The 22,800-nt window shown below is 39.0% G+C and overlaps 1 protein-coding gene across 10 annotated transcripts in view; it reads left to right on the top strand.

Moving 5' to 3' along the window:
• Positions 1-22,800, top strand: part of KDM4C (lysine demethylase 4C) — a 409,700-nt gene that overhangs the window by 74,095 nt on the left and 312,805 nt on the right. For all 10 annotated transcript variants that reach the window (XR_009495540.1, XR_009495541.1, XM_015472464.3 and 7 more), the window contains one exon: positions 17,226-17,275. Coding sequence is in view for 8 of the 10 variants with exons in the window: in XM_015472464.3 (XP_015327950.2) it covers positions 17,226-17,275 (50 nt within the window). In the remaining 2 variants the exon portion in view is untranslated. The remainder of the gene's footprint in view (positions 1-17,225; positions 17,276-22,800) is intronic.

Here is a 22,800-nt window from a genome sequence, read left to right as displayed (position 1 = left end):
ATAAATAACTCTAAGGATTATTCCCCAGTATGCTTATGAATGATTACATTAGCTTGGCATAAATAATTTTGAGGTAAACTTTATTATCATAAAGTTTCCCTGGTGGCTCAGATGCTAAATAGTCTGCCTGCAATGCAGGAGACCCAGGTTCAGTCCCTGGGTTGGGAAGATCCCCTGGAGAAGGAAATGGCAACCCACTCCAGTATCCTTGCCTGGAGAATTCTATGGACAAAGGAGCCTGGTGGGTTATAGTCCACGGGGTTATAAAGAGTCGGACACAATTGAGCCGCTAGCACTTTCACTTTTCTTATTCTTAGCATTCACCTCAGTAACCATCATAATATATTTGAAGTAAGCTTTGAAAGGTGGTAGAAGCATACAAATACATGTAAGTATTGGGAGGTGGGCAGTTGTCTGGCAGACTCAGACTCAAGCAGCAGAAGACAGGGCTGTGGTCCTCACTCTGCTACTGATGTGTGTGGCTTTGGGCAAAGAGCTGTACTTTTGTGGACCAATTTCCTCACCTACAAAATGACAAGGCTAATCAGGATGCACTCCAGTGTTCTAATTCTGTAATTTGTGATAAAAAGCACATGGGTATTTTTACCCAATGTACAAAACGAGAGGATGCGGAGGTGACGTGAAGTTGGGGTGTATGGGTGTGCATGGCACGCACACGCATGTGCCCTTGCTGGTTTTCTTTTCTGGTGTCCTCTCCTTGTTGAGTTGCCTTTACTCTTCTCCAGGGGTGCCCTATTCATGCTTGACTTCTCTGCTCCCTGCAGTGTGTCTTCCTCCTGTCTGGTCTTACTGCCTGGAGTTCAATTTCAGTGACCTTCTCTTCTTCAGTTTTCTCCTTAGGCACCAAGTTCTGGTTACAGGTATTACAAAGACTGCCTAAAATTCTCTCCTTACTTCCACGACTGTGCTTGCTGCTCTTCTTTGCCCTTGTGTTCCTTAGATTTTGCCTCAAGGCTTTCTGGACCATGTGTTGCACCACCTTAGGCTTCTGTCCTTGCACCTTTCAAGTGATTATGTGACCATTTCTGCTGCCCCTTTCCTGTGCCTGCTTTGAAGTTTTGGGGCTGTGGTTTTCCCTTTGAAATTGTCAGCACTTAACACAGGATCTGGCTAGAGGTTTGATGCTCTGTTAAGTAATTCTCATTTTGAATCAATAGAGTATTAAATTGTTTTGGATCAGTCTGTTCAAGAGCAGACAGGATAATATGTAAAATGTTTTATAAAGATTCTTGACTCCAGTGTAATCATTAAGAACACCAAGCTTCCAGAGATTTCTGAGTAGCTGCTGATAGGCCTGGCCTATCAGGTAGAAGCCATGAGACATGGTTTACTGGGTACAACATGTAGCAGATTTTGCCGAGTAAGTGTTCATGAACACAGGTATGTACTGAAGAGACTTTAGAGGAGCTAACGATTTATTTAAACATTTCTAGCATGAAGGTTTAAGGAAAAAGAGAAAGCTTAAAATAGGCAGAAAATTGCTATGGCAGTCAGTGCTACCATATTTATTTTCTTGGAATTAATATTGACTTTGGAGTCAGAAGACCTGTTTTAAAAATCCCAATCCGTCACTTGCCAGCTGAATGACTTAGGGCAAATCACTATACTCCATTCATCATGAATTTCTCTAACTGCCAAACAGAGGCGTGATTTATTCTCTATCTTAATAGCATTGCTTAGAGGATCCTGGGAAATACTGTGTATAAAGGTGTCTTATAAATTGTAAAAGAACTATTCAAATATTAGTAGTTACTGTTGTCTTAATAACTTTATAAAAATAAGTAATTTTTTGGTCATAGTAATTACTTAGAGCCTGAACTCGGCATGATGTGTTTCTGTGTATGATTGAGTGGGAGTTTCAAGGATCAGTAAAATAAAAGTTTATTTCCCAAGCACCATGTATGATAGTGGTTAATTACTGCGAGATACAGAATTTAGATGGTGACTTGAATCTCTGTCTTTGAGAAACTGTGTCCAAATACAGCGAATAAGATAGTTTTAAATTTACTCTGTTGAGACTGAGAGAGGTAAAGTTTAAGGGAACTTGTCTTAAACTATGAAAAGGTCTCAAGTCAGGAGAGAAGTTTCTCCTGGAAGTTTTTTGAAAAATTAAGGATGGGCTGAAACATTTTGGACGTGGCTAAATTTTACTCAGTAAATTGTGCAATTTTGTTAAATGTAGCAATAATAAAGTGTCATATTATTCAGTGTGATATATCTAAATTCCTTGCTTTTTCTTTAGATCAATTTGTTTAGTGCTGTGTAATATTTTAAGTGCACAGATTTTTGCCCCAGAGTCTTGTGTTTTGAGTTCTGGCATTGCTTTTTACTGAGAATATCACCCAGGGAAATTATTGCATAACCCTATGCCTCCTTTTTCTTATTTTATTTCAAAACTTTATTTATTTATTTGATTGCTCTAGTTCTTAGTTATGGCACATTGGATCTTTGATCTTCGTTGCAGCATAAGAGATCTTCAGTTGTGGCATGTGGGATCTTTATAAATATTTATAAATTGAAGTGTTAATAAAATTAACTGCTTAAGTTATTCTGATCATTTAGGCATATCTATGTTATATATTTTTAGGTAATAACACTTTAAAAGGTTTAAAAAATTGGAACTATACCCCCCAGATATGGTATTAATTTTGTACTCAGCTGCTATCTGTATTTGTAGAGAGTCAGAGATAACAGGAAGCAAAAATTTTTATTGGTCAAATGGATGATATTTTAGTTAGACCTCAGTCTGACTTGGAGATAAACACAGCCACACTGGTGCACACACATACATCTCTGCAGTCCAGGCAGTGAGTCCCAAAGACCCCTGCTTAACATCGAGTTCTCTGAGGAGAGTGTCAGGGAGGTCTGGTGCTTGTGATTTTGAAGGTAAATCTCAACGCGTTTTCCTGAAGTGATGAAATGCAGTGTCTTGTCACTCACTGACTGATGACTGTGGGTTCTCATACAGGAACTCTAAACTTGTATTAAGTACTTGTGATACCCCTGATAAGCATAGCAGGAGCTTGTAAATTCCTTCAGGATTCTTATTTCCTTGTAACTACTTTTTCACTTAAAGCCACCACCGTCACCACCTACAAGATCTCCAGTAAACCATTTAAATGAAAAGAGACTGTTGAATCAAATCCTGACTCTTAGGGAAAAATCAGAAGGTTAATGCAAATTTATTTACCATGTAGTTCATGGAAAACAAGGATTAGTGATGCTAGCCTTGCTAATTAACTCTACCAGATATAGTGGTTCACAAATGTTACCTAACTTACTTATCTTTATTCCTCTGTATTTCTCTTCATCCTCTTCAAACTGTTTAGTTTGGAAACCACTTTGTAGAAAATATATGTTACTTAATATTTGTGTAATAAAAATTTTTCTTTGACTCGAGCATATAGGAAAGCAGCTTCTTTTATTTTTAAATTGCACTTCTGCAAGTAGGCTCTGGCAAATAACTGTTACTTCTGTGACACCGAATGTGTTCATTGCTTGTAAGCTTACTTTTCAAGGTGTAGAGCTTCACTAGGACGATGAAGTATGTTCTCTGTCTTTGGTGACTGCAGTTCACTTCATGTGTGCCTCTTTTTGTGTGCCAGGAATTGTGCTAGTCAGTTTAAGAAATCATCTCAGGTAAGCCAGACAACAGGTGTTTCACATAGGTGTTTTTTTGCCCCATTTTTAAACTAAGGACTCTCAAACTGACTTTCAGAGCCTTAACTTCTTTATCTGGGGGACTAGTGAGTCTTGCAGCTGGGATTTTAACTTGATTTAATCAAATCTTCCCATTGATTTAAAGTGAAAAGGGAACAGTGAAGAGGAAGGAATAGGCAAGAAGAAAGAGTGCTTGTGTGTTGTTGTTTTTTTTTTTTTTTTTTATAGCACCAGCTTTCTTTTAATGAGATTTTCTGCAGAACCAAAGAGAAACCAGCCTCTTACATTTTGGGACAAAATAAGAGATTTTCAGAAGGGTAAAATGTGGCTAGATTCCAATCATGTGATAATTGATAGCAGTTATTCAGTTGGGAGGACCATTGTAGGTGAGAGTGGGAGAAGCCACTGGCCCAGCTTTATTTCCTTCAGGTTTGTTCTCTAGATAGCTTTTGGAAATCTGCTTGAAATCAGAAAATCCCACATTTTAGAAAGAATGTGTTTTACCTTGAGGATTTTGTCTTCCTCAGGGAATGAGTGATAATTTTTTATTTAAATGCCTGTTCACATTCAGTTCCCTCAAATGAAGCTATGGAAAAAGCTAGTTTGTCCCTGTTGAGAGCTAAGAGTGCTTTGTCTATCAGACCTTTCCAGTGAAGTGGATGAACCTAGAGCCTGTTTTACAGTGAAGTAAGTCAGGAGGAGAAAAACAGATACCATATGTTAAAGTATATACATGGAATCTAGAAAAATGGTATAGATGAACCTGTTTGTAGGGCAGCAATAGAGATGCAGACATAGAAAACAGATTTGTAGACATGGAGTGGGAGTGGGAAGGAGAGAGTGGAACGAATAGAGAGAGTAGCATGGAAACATATACATTACCATATGTAACATAGATAGCCAGTGAGAATTTGCTGTATGATGCAGGGAGCTCAACTTGGTGCAGTGTGACAACCTGGAGGGGTGGGATGGGGTGGGAGGTGGGAGGGAGGTTCAAGAGGGAGGGGACATATATATACCTATGTCTGATTCATGTTGATGTATGGCAGGAACCAATACAGCAGTGTAAAGCAATTATCCTACAATTAAAAATAAATTGAAAAATAAAGCCTATCGAATAAGAACTGCCAGGATGAGGACCAGCCTAACTCCTGAAGGCTATAACACAGTCCTCTTTACTCTTTCTAGTACTCCTGGTCAGCTAGTTTTTATACTTCATAAATTTCTTCATGTTATTTGGATTTCTTTTTAATACATAAAAATATAATAATGTCTGCATTGAATTTCTTTGGATTGAGAAGGTTTTGTTGAAATTGTCTTGGCTCCTAGAAGTATAAACTAAGAGTTACGTTAGCTCAAAAATGGGCCCCACTTCTCCATGTGTTGCCTTCACTTTTCTCCCTGGCTTCTGTATTCCTCCCTGTGTCACCAGGAATGAAAGCTGCGCCATCGGGGAGGGCCGTGAATTTTCCTGGCATGGATTCTCTTCCAGTCTCTTGTATAATCACTGAGGCTCAGGCCAACGGTCGGAAAGTATTGTGATTGTCCTGGCTTGGTCACAGGTCTGCCTCTGTGGTGGTGAGGGAAGAGACATGAAGAATGGCAGCCCCCATCAGAATTCCATGTTTGTGTTTGGAGGAGAGGGTGGACGCTATTACCTGAATTTTGCTGCACAACAGGAGTAAAACCCAGTCTCCTACAGATAACAGACAAAGAAAAGTCCCAAATAAGTTCAGATATTTGCTTAAAAATCTTAGGAAGACTGATTCAATTAACTTCAGTTCAGTTCAGTTGCTCAGTTGTGTCCGACTCTTTGCGACCCCATGAATCCCAGCACTCCAGGCCTCCCTGTCCATCACCAACTCCTGGAGTTCACTCAAACTCACGTCCATTGAGTCAGTGATGCCATCCAGCCATCTCATCCTCTGTTGTCCTCTTCTCCTCCTGCCCCAAATCTCTACCAGCATCAGAGTCTTTTCCAATGAGTCAACTTTTCTCATGAGGTGGCCAAAGTACTGGAGTTTCAGCTTTAGCATCATTGCTTCCAAAGAACACCCAGGACTGATGGGGCTCTTAATTTATTTTCTATGAGGTTTGAAAAGATGTCCTTTGGGGGTGTTTCCTTAAGATGAGATAATATATATATATATATATATATTTAGGATATTAAGATTATTAAAATGTATGCTTGTTTAACTTATTGTAAAAGCATTTCTAGCAATTGATCGCTGACTTTTACTCGAAGCAGAGGCAGTTGACACAGTCCTCTTTATACACTGAACTGAAAACTAAAGAATATATAGTTTGTAAGTTTCTTTTTCTGACGACTTGAACCAACATTGCTCTCTTTTCTTGTGATTTATATATTAAATATTTTAACAGTCAGTTTGACCACTTTGTTATGTCCTGTTCTTTTAGAACTTTTTTTTTTTTCTCATTGATTTGTGTGTTTTGGTCTTGTCTCCTCAAGGAGACTTTTGGCTTCTTGAGGGCAGCCCCACAGCATCTTTGTAAGTCTCATCACCACAGGCCCATGCTGCTAAGTCGCTTCAGTCATGTCCAACTCTGTGCAACCCCATAGACGGCAGCCCACCAGGCTCCCCTGTCCCTGGGATTCTCCAGGCAAGAACACTGGAGTGGGTTGCCATTTCCTTCTCCAATGCATGAAAGTGAAAAGTGAAAGTGAAGTCGCTCAGTTGTGTCTGACTCTTAGCGAGCCCATGGACTGCAGCCTACCAGGCTCCTCCATCCATGGGATTTTCCAGGCAAGAGTACTGGAGTGGGGTGCCATTGCCTTCATAGATGTGTTTAATTGCTGAAGCAGGTTTTTGGGGGATCTGCTCCCTTCTATGTCATACGTGTACAGCACCATGCTGCTTTCAGGCTTCATTGATCTTTTTATAATATTCTTTTTGGTTTCTTATGGGTAAATATTATAAAATTAACCTATAAAATAAAGCAGTCATGTATCCTGTGTGATGTCTTGAATACAATCAACCTGATATATAGGAAATTTTTAGACGTTAACAAAAAACTGTTAGAAATTTTTAGACACTTTTACTACATTTTGGTTTTCAAGTGATGATAACAGATTTGATAGCTTACCAGAGAGAAATCCACAGATAGTACAAATCCAACCTTCTTTCTTTCCTCCAAGTGACTAATATGAGGCTTCATGCATGACACTTCCAGAATGTTATTTTACAATGTATATTTCTGAGTGTACATTGCATCTAGTCGTGTGATGTCTGAAATGATCTGACCAGATACAAAATAGGCCCATGTAACAATCTTCCTTGAAGTGTGGTTAAAAAAAAGTGAATGTCCTTGGAGAAGGCATTACACATCAACAAGGGCTTGAGTTAGATGGGTTGCTGTCATCGTCTTTGCTCCTCTAAGTTACCTCTCAGCCCACTTGAATGAAGAAGATTAATATAATCTAGGGAATGTCAGGTGTTGGCAGAAACATGTGACCATTTGCTGTCCCTCTTTTCCTAATTTTATTGAGACATAATTGACATACATCACTCTGTAGGTTTAAATCATTCAGTGCAATGGTTTGATTTACATATATTGTGAAATGATTGCCACAGTCAGTTCAGATCAGTTCAGTCGCTCAGTCGTGTCTGACTCTTTGTTACCCCATGGACTGCAGCACGCCAGGCCTCCCTGTCTATCACCAGCTCCTGGAGTTTACTCAAACTTATGTCCGTTGAGTCGGTTGATGCCATCCAACCATCTCATCCTTTGTTGTCCCCTTCTCCTTCCGTCTTTGATCTTTCCCAGCATCAGGGTCTTTTCCAATGAGTCAGCTCTTCACATCAGGTGGCCAAAGTATTGGAGTTTCAGCTTTAACAACAGTCCTTCCAGTAAATATTCAGGACTGATCTCCTTTTGGATGGACTGCTTGGATCTTCTTGCAGTCCAAGGGACTCTCAAGAGTCTTCTTCAACACCACAGTTCAAAAGTATCAATTCTTTGGCACTCAGCTTTCTTTATAGTCCACCTCTCACATCCATACATGACTACTGGAAAAACCATAGTTGTGACTAGATGGACCTTTGTTGACAAAGTAATGTGTCTGCTTTTTAATATGTTGTCTAAGTTGGTCATAACTTTTCTTCCCAGGAGCAAGCATCTTTTAATTTCATAGCTGCTGTCACCATCTGCTGTGATTTTGCAGCCTCCAAAAATAAAGTCTGTTACTGTTCCCCCATCCATTTCTCATGAAGTGATGGGACCGGATGCCATGATCTTTGTTTTCTGCATGTTGAGTTTTTAGCCAACTTTTTCACTCTCCTCTTTCACTTTCATCAAGAGGCTCTTTAGTTCTTCTTCACTTTCTGCCATAAGGGTGGTGTCATTGGCATATCTGAGGTTGTTGATATTTCTCTCGGCAATCTTGATTCTAGGTTGTGCTTTATCCAGCCTGGCATTTCACATGATGTACTCTGCATATAAGTTAAATAAGTGGGGTGACAATATACAGCCTTGACGTACTCCTTTCCCAGTTTGGAACCAGTCTGTTGTTCCATGTCCAGTTCTAACTGTTGCTTCCTGACCTGCATACAGATTTCTCAGGAGGCAGGTCAGGTGGTCTGGTTTTCCCATTTCTTTAAGAATTTTCCACAGTTTGTTGTGATACACATAGTCAAAGGCGTTGGCATAGTCAATAAAGCAGAAATAGATGTTTTTCTGAAACTCTGTTGCTTTTTCGATGATCCAACAGATGTTGGCAATTTGATCTCTGGTTCCTCTGCCTTTTCTAAAACCAGCTTGAACATCTGGAAGTTCATGGTTCATGTATTGCTAAAGCCTGGCTTGGAGAATTTTGAGTATTACTTTACTAGCGTGTGAGATGAGTGCAACTGTGCGGTAGTTTGAGCATTCTTTGGCAATACCTTTCTTTGGGATTGGACTAAAAACTGACCTTTTCCATTCCTGTGGCCACTGCTGAGTTTTCCAAAGTTGCTGGCATATTGAGTGCAGCACCTTCACAGCATCATCTTTCAGGATTTGAAATAGCTCAACTGGAATTCCATCACCTCCACTAGCTTTGTCCATGGTGATTGCCACAGTAGGTTCAGCTAATATTCATTTTTGCATATAGATACAATAAAAAGAAAAAAGGAAAAAAATTCTTCTTATACAGTAATAAGAATTCTTAGGATTAACTCTCTTAACTTTCCTGTGTATCATACAGCATTGTTGCTATAGTCATCATGTTGTTCATTGCATCTCATGTACTTATTTATCTTATAACTGGAAGTTTGTACCTTTTGACCATTTTCCTCCAATTCTGCCTCTCCTCACCTCCTGCCTCTGGTAACCACAAGTCTGATCTCCTTTTCTGTGAACTGATGTCTTTAAAAAAAAAGAAAAAAATCTGCATGTAAGCGAATACTTTTTTTTTTTAAAATTTAAGGCTGTGTACTTTTTTTTTGGTTTGTTTGTTTTGAATATTACTTGAGTTGTCGTTGGGTAGCTTGGTTGCTTTGGGTAATGTGCACTTTTGAAAGCCTCTCAATTTTCAAAGAGGTTTCCAACTGTAAAGTAGCTGTGTAGGTAATTTTCCCTTGAAGATTAAACTTCAATCATAGGAAATCTCCTTGAAAATGCTTCAGTACTTTGTTGGAGTTAATTGTGTTAAAACTCTGTAAGCCAGTTGTAGTGGAACTCTTTAAGCTAGTGATACTTTTTCTTACGGATGATATAATTATCCTTTGAATAAATGATCACTTCAAAAGTATACCATCCACTGAAGATTTCCAAATACGGTAAGATTGTTTTTCCTTGGGAAAGTACTGGTTTTGGTAAATTTTTGATAGGAACAAATAATTTCTTATGGACATGTTTTTATTTCCAATTTTTGAAGTTACTATTTTTTTTATTCTTCTTGAAATGGCATTTTGTTTCTGTTATATTAATGCTTGATTCTGTAAAACACTGCGTCTGTGTTTGGTGATTTTTGGTTTTGTTTGTTTGTTTGTTTCCTGTTTGTTCATTAAATATTTATGGAGTCACCCACCTGTCAGGTACTGGTCTTGGTGCTAGTAATACCATGGTGAATAAGACAGAATGGTCTTTAGGAAACTTACAGTTTATAAGCATAGCTTTTATTACCCCCACACTCCATTTTATTTTCTAGCAGTAGCATAACACCTGTTCTTAGCAAAATTTTATTGGATTCCAAGTCTTACGTGAATCAAATTCTTATTCTGAGTATTCATGCGTAAACCAGAAAAAATTTTCCTGTGATGGGTCCTCACTTTGGAAGACACTGGCCTAGCATGGAGGTTCTCAAACTCCATAAATGAAAATTTCTTCAGAAGGTCAAATTATACAAAATTTGAAAATAAAGGCAGAGATGACCTGCCTGAAATGTGTATCATGAAACTCTCCCTCAGCAACTCTTTCCTTCAGGAAGCCTCAGGAAACCCTGATGCCCTGTGGGATGCCACAGAAAACAGGAAATCAGTCATCTCGTACTAAAAAACCACTGCACTTCTGAATGTATTATTTGTTGAGTATTTTGAACAGATCAGTATTAAAACATAAAGATTTCTTTAATATTGTCTGGTCAGGAAGCAACAGTTAGAACTGGACATGGAACAACAGACTGCTTCCAAATAGGAAAAGGAGTACGTCAAGGCTGTATATTGTCACCCTGCTTATTTAACTTATATGCAGAGTACATCATGAGAAATGCTGGACTGGAAGAAACACAAGCTGGAATCAAGATTGCCAGGAGAAATATCAATAACCTCAGATATGCAGATGACACCACCCTTATGGCAGAAAGTGAAGAGGAACTCAAAAGCCTCTTGATGAAAGTGAAAGTGGAGAGTGAAAAAGTTGGCTTAAAGTTCAACATTCAGAAAACGAAGATCATGGCATCCGGTCCCATCGCTTCATGGGAAATAGATGGGGAAACAGTGTCAGACTTTATTTTTGGGGGCTCCAAAATCACTGCACATGGTGACTGCAGCCATGAAATCAAAAGACGCTTACTCCTTGGAAGGAAAGTTATGACCAATCTAGATAGCATATTCAAAAGCAGAGATGTTACTTTGCCAACAAAGGTTCGTCTAGTCAAGGCTATGGTTTTTCCTGTGGTCATGTATTGTGAGAGTTGGACTGTGAAGAAGGCTGAGCGCCGAAGAATTGATGCTTTTGAACTGTGGTGTTGGAGAAGACTCTTGAGAGTCCCTTGGACTGCAAGGAGATCTAACCAGTCTATTCTGAAGGAGATCAGCCCTGGGATTTCTTTGGAAGGAATGATGCTGAAGCTGAAACTCCAGTCCTTTGGCCACCTCATGCAAAGAGTTGACTCATTGGAAAAGACTCTGCTGCTGGGAGGGATTGGGGGCATGAGGAGAAGGGGTCGACAGAGGATGAGATGGCTGGATGGCATCACTGACTGGATAGACGTGAGTCTCAGTGAACTCCGGGAGTTGGTGATGGACAGGGAGGCCTGGCGTGCTGCGATTCATGGGGTCACAAAGAGTCGGACACAACTGAGCGACTGATCTGATCTGATCTGATCTGATAGTTGATATCAACTAATACTTTATAATACCTTTTTCTTGATGCAGTTGTCTCACTTACGATGGTCTACACATGTGGCTGCTAGATATTATTTTTTCTATCTAATTGTTCTGTCAGGAAATGGGCCACAGATGGGCATAGGGTAAGGCCAAGCTCTGGCTGAATTCCTTTTCTCAGAGGCTTTTTATTTTGTCTCTGAGGGCCTCAGCTCAAACACCTCATTCTCCAGGTCATAGTTAGAGATGACCAGCTTGTATTTGCAGGTCGAATGCTTAAGTGACACCTCCTTACAAACACATGCATTGTAATTGTTTGTTGTAGCATGTGTTGCTCAGGAAACCAATTTTGAGACTCAGGTGTGTGCTGGCAGTATCTAGGATAGTGCTCTGCACGCATCCGCTGTGGGGAGGGAGGAAGGCAGGACTGGGCATAAGGAAAAGTTGACTGCCTTCAAACCCTGGGCAGATTCCAGAGGCAGCTCTGGTCCTGACAGGGCCTCAGGGTCCCAAATGGAGGCAAGAGGGCCAGGGCTCAATACTCAGGCTCGGAGCATTCATTGCATATTGGCCACCATTCCCTCCCTCTCCAGGGAGCATGATCATGAGGAAGGGAACTAGACCCTGGGTGAGTATCACGTGGGGACAAGGAGCATCCCTTTGCTGAAAGTGCTGAGGGCCTCATCCAGCAGTGGGGGTGGCGGGTGGTTACCACCAAAGCAGCCCTTATAGTCACAGTTTCTGTTTCTCACATTCATCTATTTTTATTTAAGAACTGAAAATGAAGTAAGCAGTGTTCTGTTTTCACAGTTAACTAACGAGATTTCATAATATAAAATATTACTGCTTAAACTTTAATAAATGAGCAAATGGTGAATCTTGTTAACATCAGTAATGTGGAAATGTAACATAATCACACATATAAAAATCTATAGTTCAGCCTTCTTTTTGACACAATTAGGAATAGGCCTTAATTAAAAAGTGTATGGTAAATTACTTCAGAAATATTGAGTTTTCTGAAATATAATTTAGGCACTTTTTGATTCATGAAGCTTTTTGTAACAAGAACCAAAGATAAGTTTTGAGTAGTGATTTGATGGCTTTGTTTTTTGTAATTGCACTTTATTTAAAATGTCATTATCATTTGCCTGGTATGTATTATTACTTTAGTTTCAAAGGTAGTGATTTTTTTCAATTGCGAATTTTAAAAATGGGTAATGTAAGAAGGGTAGCTGGGAGAAGTATTCTGTGTGAATATTGGACTTTGGCCTGTTAGCAGGCAGAAAACTTTTACTTCCAAAAGTTGGCTCACTCTGCAGTAATTGCAGTGATCATTGTAAATGGTGTGGGTTTTCCTTGGGAGGGATGGGCTTGGTAGCCCCTGTCACTTCCTTCCTCTTGGCATCTTGGTGTGACTGATGAGGAAACAGGATTGGGATATGGGGCTGGAGAGCACATCTTGGGCTCTAGACTCAGATCTGGGCTTGGGTACCAGTCTATCATCGACTTTGCTTAACAAAATTAATCCCTCTAAACCTTAGTTTTGTCATCAGTAAAATGGAGGTGTTAATAAGAGAACTTCAATCACAGGATCTTAGCACGAGGTTTGGCATATTATAAGTGCTTGATAATGGTAGCTGTGATGAGCGATGTAATTTTATTGGTCAGTTTTTCTTTTCACTCAGCTTTCAACACTTTAGTAACTATTGAAAGTATAACTTGCTTATGCTCGTACAAGAAGGAAAGGCCATTTAGAGTTGTCTGTCAGAAAACTAATCTTTGGGGACTTGAGCTTGAATCTTCGTGTGAGATGACAGAGTGAAACAGCAGGAAGAAGAGGAAATATATGCAAAGGAGGGCAGGGCGACTTCACACACAGCCTCCATCAGGGAAAGGGAGCTGAGGTCTGTGCTGTTTCAGGACTGACCTGCCTGAGCGTGGCCTGGACTTGGAAATGGAGCTCCTCTTGGTGGCCCTTGGCTTGGTGAAACTGTCCTTGATGGTTTCCTGAAAGAAATTAGGGGGACATTGGGGATTATCAGAGAAATGGGAGTTACCCTCTGAGTAGTGCTGGTAAACATTTCTGATGGACTAATGCTCTGAACATATCTTGAAATGAGCAATACAGAGACCAGTTCATAGACAAAGCCTTAATCAAAGAAATGGATCTAGTACCAATTGAAAAACAGTTTCACCAACTGACAGTTTGAAATGTCAGCCTGATACTATTCAGTTAAAGATAATGTGTGTAAATTTCAGCCACCAAGATAACACCATTTTGGGTCTATTCTTTGAGTAAACCACCCAAAGATGTGCTTAGAAGGATTATTCTGTTTTCCTTGGCCTTCAGATTAGATCTCTCCTCCCTCTAATTTATAAAAGATGCTAATTTTAAATAAAATATCTAATTAGTATGTTACTAGTTTATTAGTGATTCATGGTTTCTTAATGTTAGCAGAACTGTTTGTCATATTCATTATGTCTGAAACAAATACACTGTCCTAAAGGGTAAATGAAGAATTAGTAATTTCAGCAAATCAATACGTATGTGTGGGTATGCAATGGTAGACATAATGGTGGTTTTCAAAGGATACAGAGAAGTATAAAACACACTTATATCTTCAAAGAATTAAGAATCAGTTGCCTAATTGAGCAGTGGTGGCACAGAGTACCCAGTTGTGAAGCAGACACTCTCACTGTACTAGGTAGGTTAAAAGGGATAATTTATTTGAGAATTCCTGTGTGGTGGTGGGTATTCTGTCACAGAACACGGTGCCTATCCACACAAAAGTGATTTATTCATACCACACAACAGCTAGCTGTGGAAAGCAGTAGATGATAAACACTATGTGAGAAGTATAATGGAAGGTCTCTGGAAGGTAGGAAAGAAGTAGAATTGCTGAGGTTTCCAGTGGTCAAAGAAAGCTTCATCGAGGAGGTGAAATCTGGGCAGGGATTGGGAGGTTGGGTTTTGAAGCAGGAAGGAGGGGCTGTTTGTGGTGAGAAGTGAGGTCAAAACCCCTGTGAGGGAGGGAATAATTAATAGTCCAGACTGTTGGGAGTGGACTGCTGATATTTGTGGCTGTGGCTAAATTGTGTTTGGGGGTTGGGATCTTGAAAACCAAGCAGAAGGAATAAAAGTTTTTATGCTAAGATAGTGATATGAGGTCTGTAGCTGCCCAAGGAGATAGTTTAGTGATGGTAATGGTCTACTGGGGGCAGACCCAGCCATTTTCATGCCATTTAAGTGGAAATTAGGTCCCCCAGTCTTGCCTACCTACTGTGAGCACACTTTGTCCTTCACAGTCCATGGATTTTCTATGCACTAGAGCCCTGGGTGAGATCCACAGGGGACGAAGAGAAGGGAAGGCAAAATGGGGAGTCCACACTGAAAGTACAGAGTCCTGGGAGAAAGATTTGATTGAATTAGACATTTGAATGAATTGGGAAATTGAAACTGGTAGAGTTGTCCTGAGTATGCCAGGCTGACCCTGTATTTAGGAAATGAGGTATCGGCTTATATAATTTCTTGCATGTTTTTCTAGTTTCTCACTTTCATGATTTTTTTTTCTTCCTGTATTCTTCCTCTCCTTCCACATCTTCCATCCTTCCACATCTTCCATCCTTCCACATCTTCCATCCTTCCTTCCATATATTTCATCAGGAACATGATTCATCATTTGAGAGCCCACAAAAATCAGCAAACACTTTCTGAGCATCTGCTTTTCTGGTGCTCTGTTCCAGAAGAGACACTGGTCCTTGCGCCTAGTGAGTTTGAAGGGAGAAAGGGAGACAGAAAAGTAAAAAAAATATTAAATTCTGAGTTCATGATGGAAGGCTATCTGCTGTGTGGTTGATAGAGTGAAAGGAGGAGTGTGGGTCTCTCCCTGGGGATGACTCAAGCTGGGTGAGAAAAAGAAGTGGTGGTTTTGTTGGCTGGACGGGGATAGTAAGGGTATACAAAGCCCAGAAATAGGGGATGGAAAGTAGTGGAGGTATGAAGTAACAAAGGCACTAGAAGTGGCTTCTTTGGTAAAGCCAAAGAACAGGATTTGATGGGACATTGATCAGTAGATGCAGCTGAAGAGGTGTTAGGACTGCAGCAGGTCTGTGTGCCCTGCAAAATGCTCAGCTTCTGTCCTTCAGGTAAGTCAGCCATGGAAGAAGACCCAGGGCTTTGTCATGGTCAGATCTGTAGTTTGCAGAGATGACTTGGGCACATCACGGAGGGTAGGTTTGGAAGGGTACATCGCAAAGTGAGGTTCCACCTGTAATGGTCAATTACACCTTAGTGACCCAAGCTGCATTGAGGAGGCACACTCAGTGTATGTCTAATTTAAACAATTTTTGATACATGTATAGTATATGGCAAATATCTTTCTAATGATTAACCTCCAGAGAATTTTTACTAGAACCCTTTTTAGAGATGTGATGGCTATGTGTTGGCCATGTGATTTTTGTCAGAGTTGGTGAGAACCAACTGAAAGACTATGTCAAGGGTATTTTTTATCCTTATATTTATGCTTATATATACATTTATATGTACTTACACTTATATTTTCTGGGAGCAGATGGTTGAATTTCAGACTAATGAACTGTAACTTTGATATCATTTTTTAAGAATCTGGATACATAAATATAAATATCTCCATGTCCAGCCCTTACATGAGTGCATGCCTGTGTGTATACATGTGCATGTCTTAGCATGTATGTTTTGCTTGTCTGTGGTGTGTGTGTCCCCTTTTCTGGGTATATTTGATAGTGTAAACCAGGGATTAAACATTGTTAAGAAGTGACTACTGTATAAATATGTTGAGTGATTATCATTTAGTTATGCTAAAATTTTTATCTTCCAATTCAGTTGGAATACTTTTATTAACAGTGCCTTAAGCAACAGGATATATGGTTGAATTTTCTTTTAGAGAATTGCCTAGTTACATCGGATCCAATTAAGTTTTGCATATGTTATCAGTGGCATTAAATGCAACCAAGTGTGGTGTTAAGTAAAATGAGAAAAGTTATTTTAGTAAAAACCTAACTTGTACTTAATATATCTTGAGCTAGTAAACAGCAAATGTAGGTCTGAAGATTAACATATTTTTATTTAAAACATGAAATGATCATTTAACTTAAGATTATTATTTTAAAATTTGTTAGTAAGTTCACAGTAAACAAATTCAAGTATTTAACTTTTTAAAACACCAAACTAGAAATGAGTAATACTTGAAGAATTTCTCTTGTTCAAGGATGAACAATTCCTTTTTTCAAACAGGGATCCTACTTGCACTCTGGCAGTGAGAGTGCCGAGTCCTAACCATTGGAGTGCCAGGGAATTCCCAACGATTCTTTTTCTATATATCAAGACTTTAAAAGTTACATAATTGTGAAATAAATAAAAGCAACTTTTTTTATGGCTGGTAAACTTGTATTTAAAAAAATATTTGAAAAGTACAATATTTTTAGAAAGGTTTGGTGGAGATACAAACATTGATGTAATAGTTTTATTTTCTGTCCTGCTTGTCAGTAAATTTTTAAGTTTTTTTTTTTTTAATTTTTAAAAAAGGTTTTTAAAAAATAACTCTGCTTAAAAACAAAGGCCAAACTAAACAAGCTTGAAACAAAAAACATAAAACCCAAAATAGCCCTGGATTGCTATGGTGTTGTGAGTGTTACAAGGGAGGCTCTAATCTCCATGTTGTGGCCAGGTGCTGCCTTGTCCAAGTCGTTTGGTGGCTTGGGGCCTTTGTTCCCTAATGTGTAAAATGTGGTTGGAATGGTGATCTGGGGCATTGAAATAGATGATTTAAGTTTATGTTTCCTCTGATTAGTGTTTAAGAGATACAGCTCTATGTTTGGTTCTCTAATATTCTGCTTAGTTCATCTATGTGGAGTTTGGGATTGACTTTTTTTTTTGCATGAAATTATTTAGAAATAGACACCCTTAGGATACGAGCTGAACAATTACAAACCTAAAGCTGTTATTTGTGTTTAAAATTTTAGGTATGCAATACCCCCAGAACATGGAAAACGACTGGAAAGACTAGCTCAAGGTAAGCTTGCTATCTGTTATCTACACGATAGGTTGTTTGTTTCTGAGGTATTTTTACAGAGTAGAATGTCATTATGTTAATTTTATTCTTTTCAAGTTATTGGCTTCCAAGTATTTTTCTCATTGAGCAATTTTAATTTTTCCATATTGCATAATCATCATGATTATTTTAGTTGGCTGCTTTGTTTTTGTCAACTGATTTCACTTAACCTATTTTAGTTATTTCCAGTTTCTTCTCCTTTATGTAATGTACTTAACATCACTGTGTCAATAAAATTTTTATTTCCTTTAGTTGTACCATTGAGATAAATTCAGAGAAGTACTGATACTGGATCTTGGGCTCTAGGATGTTTTATGGGTACTTTTCATGTTGCCATATCATTTCACCAAAGGGTTGTGTTAAATCCCCCTCTCTTGGGCCTGAGAGTGCTTGAAGTATGAAGGTGAATGTTTCCAGGTGACGGGACAGGCATAATATTGTATGCCTTCTTAGACTAGTAAAATTAAGCATACTTTACTGGAACTTGAAATTTGTTTTTTTTTTTTTTTTTTAAAGACTCTGTCCCTCTTTGTTTTCTTTATTCTTCTAGTTTTATTGAGATGCACTTGACATACAACATGTTATAAGTTTAAGCTGTTCAGCATAATGATTTGACTTGCATCATGAAATGATTGTCACAATAGGTTTAGTGAACATCCATTATCTCATATGCATATGAAAATAAATAGAAAAACATCTCCTCTTATGGTGAAAACTCTTAGAATTTACTCTTTTAACAGCTTTCACATATAACACTCAGCAGTGTTAATTATATTTATCATGTTATTTGTTACATTTCTAGTACTTATTTATCTTATAAGTAGAAGTTTGTACCTTTTGACTACCTTCATTCAGTTGTGCCTCCCTTGACCTTGTCCATCTTCTTCTCTCACTTTTTTTAAACAGTTTTAGCTGCTGTTTTATTAATTTTTTAAAATTAATTAATTAAAATTAATTTAAAAAATTAATTTACTGGAATATAGTTGCTTTGCAATTTGTGTTCCTGCTGTATTGCAAAGTGAATCAGCTATAGGTATACATATATCCACTCTGTTTTGGATTGCCTTCCCATTTAGGTCACCACAGAGATTGAGTAGAGTTCCCTCTGCTTTATAGTAGGTTCTTATTACCTGTCCATCTACCATTATATCTACTACTGTGGGCAAGAATCCCTTAGAAGAAAGGGAGTAGCCATCATAGTCAACAAAAGAGTCTGAAATGCAGTACTTGGATGCAATTTCAAAAACACAGAGTGCTCTGTGTTGATTTCCAAGGCAAACCTTTCAATATCACAGTAATCCAAATCTATATCCGGACCAGTAATGCTGAAGAAGCTGAAGTTGAACAGTTCTATGAAGACCTACAAGACCTTCTAGAACTAACACCCAAAAAAGATGTCCTTTTCATTATAGGGGACTGGAATGCAAAATTAGGAAATCAAGAGATAGATACCTGGAGTAATAGGCAAATTTGGCCTTGGAGTACAAAAAAAAGCAGGGCAAAGGTGAACAGAGTTTTGTCAGGAGAACACACTAGTCATAGCAAACACCCTCTTCCAACAACACAAGAGAAGACTCTACACATGGACATCACCAGATGGTCAATACCAAAATCAGATTGATTATATCTGCAGCCAAAAATGGAGAAGCCGTATACAGTCAGCAAAACAAGACGGGAGCTGACTGTGGCTCAGATCATGAACTCCTTATTGCCAGTCAAACTTAAATTGAAGAAAGTAGGGAAAACCCGGAGAAGGCAATGGCACCCCACTCCAGTACTTTTGCCTAGAAAATCCCATGGATGGAGGAGCCTGATAGGCTGCAGTCCATGGGGTCTCTAGAGTCGGACATGACTGAGCGACTTCACTTTCACTTTTCACTTTCATGCATTGGAGAAGGAAATGGCACCCCACTCCAGTGTTCTTGCCTGGAGAATCCCAGGGACGGGGAAGCCTGGTGGGCTGCTGTCTATGTGGTTGCACAGAGTTGGACACGACTAAAGTGACTTAGCAGCAGCAGCAGGGAAAACCACTAGACCATTCAGATATGACCTAAATGAAATCCCTTATGATTATACAGTGGAAGTGAGAAATAAATTCAAGGGATTAGATCTGATAGAGTATCTGAAGAACTATGGATGGAGGTTCGTGGTGTTGTACAGGAGGCAGTGAGGAAGACCATCCCCAAGAAAAAGAAATGCAAAAAGGCAAAATGGTTGTCTGAGGAGGCCTTACAAATAGCTGTGAAAAGAAGAGAAGTGAAAGGCAAAGGAGAAAAGGAAAGATACACCCATTTGAATACAGAGTTCCTAAGAATAGCAAGGAGAGATAAGAAAGCCCTCCTCAGTGATCAGTGCAAAGAAATAGAGGAAGACAATAGAATGGGAAAGACTAGAGATGTCTTCAAGAAAATTAGAGATACCAAGGGAACATTTCATGCAAAGATGGGCTCAATATAGGACAGAAATGATATGCACCTAACAGAAGCAAACAATATTAAGAAGAGGTGGCAAGAATACACAGAAGAACTATATAAAAAAGATCTTCATGACCCAGATAACCATGATGGTGTGATCACTCACCTAGAGCCAGATATCCTGGAATTCGAAGTCAGTTGGACCTTAGGAAGCATCACTACGAACAAAGCTAGTGGAGGCAATGGAATTCTAGTTGAGTTATTTCAAATCCTAAAAGATGATGCTGTTAAAATGTTGCATTCAATATGCCAGGAAATTTGGAAAATTCAGCAGTGGCCACAGGACTGGAAAAGGTCAGTTTTCATTCCAATCCCAAAGAAAGGCAATGCCAAAGAATGCTCAAACTACTGCACAATTGAATTCATCACCCATGCTAGCAAAGTAATGCTCAAAATTCTCCAAGCCAGGCTTCAATAGTACGTGAACTGTGAACTTCCAGATGTTCAAACTGGATTTAGAAAAGGCAGAGGAACCAGAGATCACATTGCCACCATCTGCTGGATAATTGAAAAAGCAAGAGAGTTCCAGAAAAACATCTGCTTTATTGACTATACCAAATCCTTTGACTGTGTGGATCACAACAAACTGTGGAAAATTCTGAAAGAAATGGGAATACCAGACCACCTGACCTGCCTCCTGAGAAATCTGTATGCAGGTCAAGAAGCAACAGTTAGAACTGGACATGGAACAACAGACTGGTTCCTAATTGGGAAAGGAGTACGTCAAGGCTGTATATGTCACCTTACCGCTTTAGCTTACATGCAGAATATATCATACGAAATAATCGGCTGGATAAAGCACAAGCTGGAATCAAGATTTCTGGGAAAAGTATCAATAACCTCAGATATGCAGATGATACCACCCTTATGGCAGAAAGTGAAGAAGAACTAAAGAGCCTCTAGATGAAAATGAGAAAGGAGAGTGAAAAAGCTGGGCTTAAAATTCACCATTCAAAAAACTAAGATCATGGCATCTGGTCCCATCACCTCATGGCAATAGACGGGGAAACAATGGAAACAGTGACAGACTTTATTTCTGGGGGCTCCAAAATCACTGCAGATAGTGACTTCAGCCATGAAATTAGAAGAAGCTTGCTCCTTGGAAGAAAAGCTATGACCAACCTAGACAACATATTTAAAAGCAGAGCGATTACTTTGCCAGCAAAGGTCCATCTAGTCAAAGCTATAGTTTTTCCCGTAGTCATGTATGGATGTGAGAGTTGGACTATAAAGAAAGCTGAACACCGAAGAATTGATGGTTTTGAACTGTAGTGTTGGAGAAGACCCTTGAGAGTCCCTTGGACTGTAAGGAGATCCAACCAGTCCATCCTAAAGGAAATCATTCCTGAATATTCATTGTAAGGACTGATGCTGAAGCTGGAACTCCAGTACTTTAGCCACCTGATGTGAAGAGCTGACTCATTTGAAAAGACCCTGATGCTGGGAAAGATTGAAGGGAGGAGGACTAGGGAACGACAGAGGATGAGATGGTTGGATGGCGTCACTGACTCAATGGACATGAGTTTGAGTAAGCTCCAAGAGTTGGTGATGGACAGGGAACCCTGCCATGCTGCAGTCCATGGAGTTGCAAAGAGTTGGAAATGACTGAGCAACTGAACTGAGCTTGTCCATCTTTAAGGGCCAGATTGAGCCATTCTTTTGGAAATTCTATCAGTTACTTTCACTCTGTGCCCACTTGTATCTACTGAGAGTGCCATTTACTTTTATTCCTTCCTTTAAAGATATGCCAGGCAGCCTTGCTCTTACTTCTCTCACAAGGCGGGAGAATCATATTCACCCCCTGCCACCCCCTTCTGGTTTGCTAACCACCCTAACTCAGGATGATGTAGACTACTAGTGACTTATTTCCAGAGGAAAGTGGAGTTCCATTGAGTGACAACTAAAGATAAGACATTCTGCCTTTATTCTCAATTGAATCCTCAGGGAGCACTGTTCTTTCAATCAGGTGTGCCAATCTTGTAGAAAAGGAGTTTTGTCCCTGCATTATGTATGCTTTCATTTAATAATAAAATAGGGACACTGACTTGACAGCTCTGAACAGATATTGTTAATGACATTTAAAAGTTGCTTTCCTCCAAATTATGGAAGAGTATTAGAAAGAATAGTTAGGGTATCATGTTTGTTAAAAGCATTATTATAATTTTGGCAGGCTAATAACTATAAAGCCTTAGTGTTTTTATAATGTAATACATTACAGTAATAATAGCAATGTAATTGTAATCTTGAACTTCGTTATGAACTATTTTCATGAATATTAAGTGGATGGATCCTGGTTCTGGATAATAGATTATAGCACAGCTTAGAATATGATTACCATAATCCTTAAATACACAGGCAGTGAACTTTGTGCTAAATCTATATGCTGTGGACTCTTCTGTTCTCTGTGATAATTATTCTACCATTTTCTGTTCACCTCACTGCCCCAGAAGTTTTCAAATGGAGCAATGTAAACTTTGCGGTATGGAATCACATGTTAAATTTTTTGCTGTAAACTGTCTGTATACACTTTGATATAAACTGCCTGAAAATGACATTCCAGAAAAATGGATGCCATTAGCTTAATCAGTAAGAGATTAATAAACTTGAAGGTTGAAAAGGAACTTTAGACTCAATTGCGTGTTTATTGAAAATTTTTGCAGCATTATTTTGAGAAATGATTCAGGGGAAAGACCCTATAAGACAGTGGAGGATTTCTATCTCCTGAGCAGATGTGAGACAAATTAATTGAATTCTGGTAAACAATTAAAATGATAAAATAATGCAGTAAATGTGAGGGAGCCTTATAGGATGTCTAGGTCAAGGCAGCACTTGATACATAATATGAAAAGCAGCCTCGTATATTTTCCATTATCTTGTCTGCACATCATAATTATCACAGTTGCCTTTTATGCATGAATGCTTTCATCTTTGGTTTCTATTGAAATCTTGATTGACGGTGGCACCTGCAAATATTTTATCTGAAAAACGTTAGGTCTGCATCTAATAAAGCCA

Source organism: Bos taurus, chromosome 8 (assembly GCF_002263795.3).
Source record: "Bos taurus isolate L1 Dominette 01449 registration number 42190680 breed Hereford chromosome 8, ARS-UCD2.0, whole genome shotgun sequence".
Classification (NCBI taxonomy): Eukaryota; Metazoa; Chordata; class Mammalia; order Artiodactyla; family Bovidae; genus Bos; species Bos taurus.
This window is presented reverse-complemented; position numbering and strand designations above follow the sequence as displayed.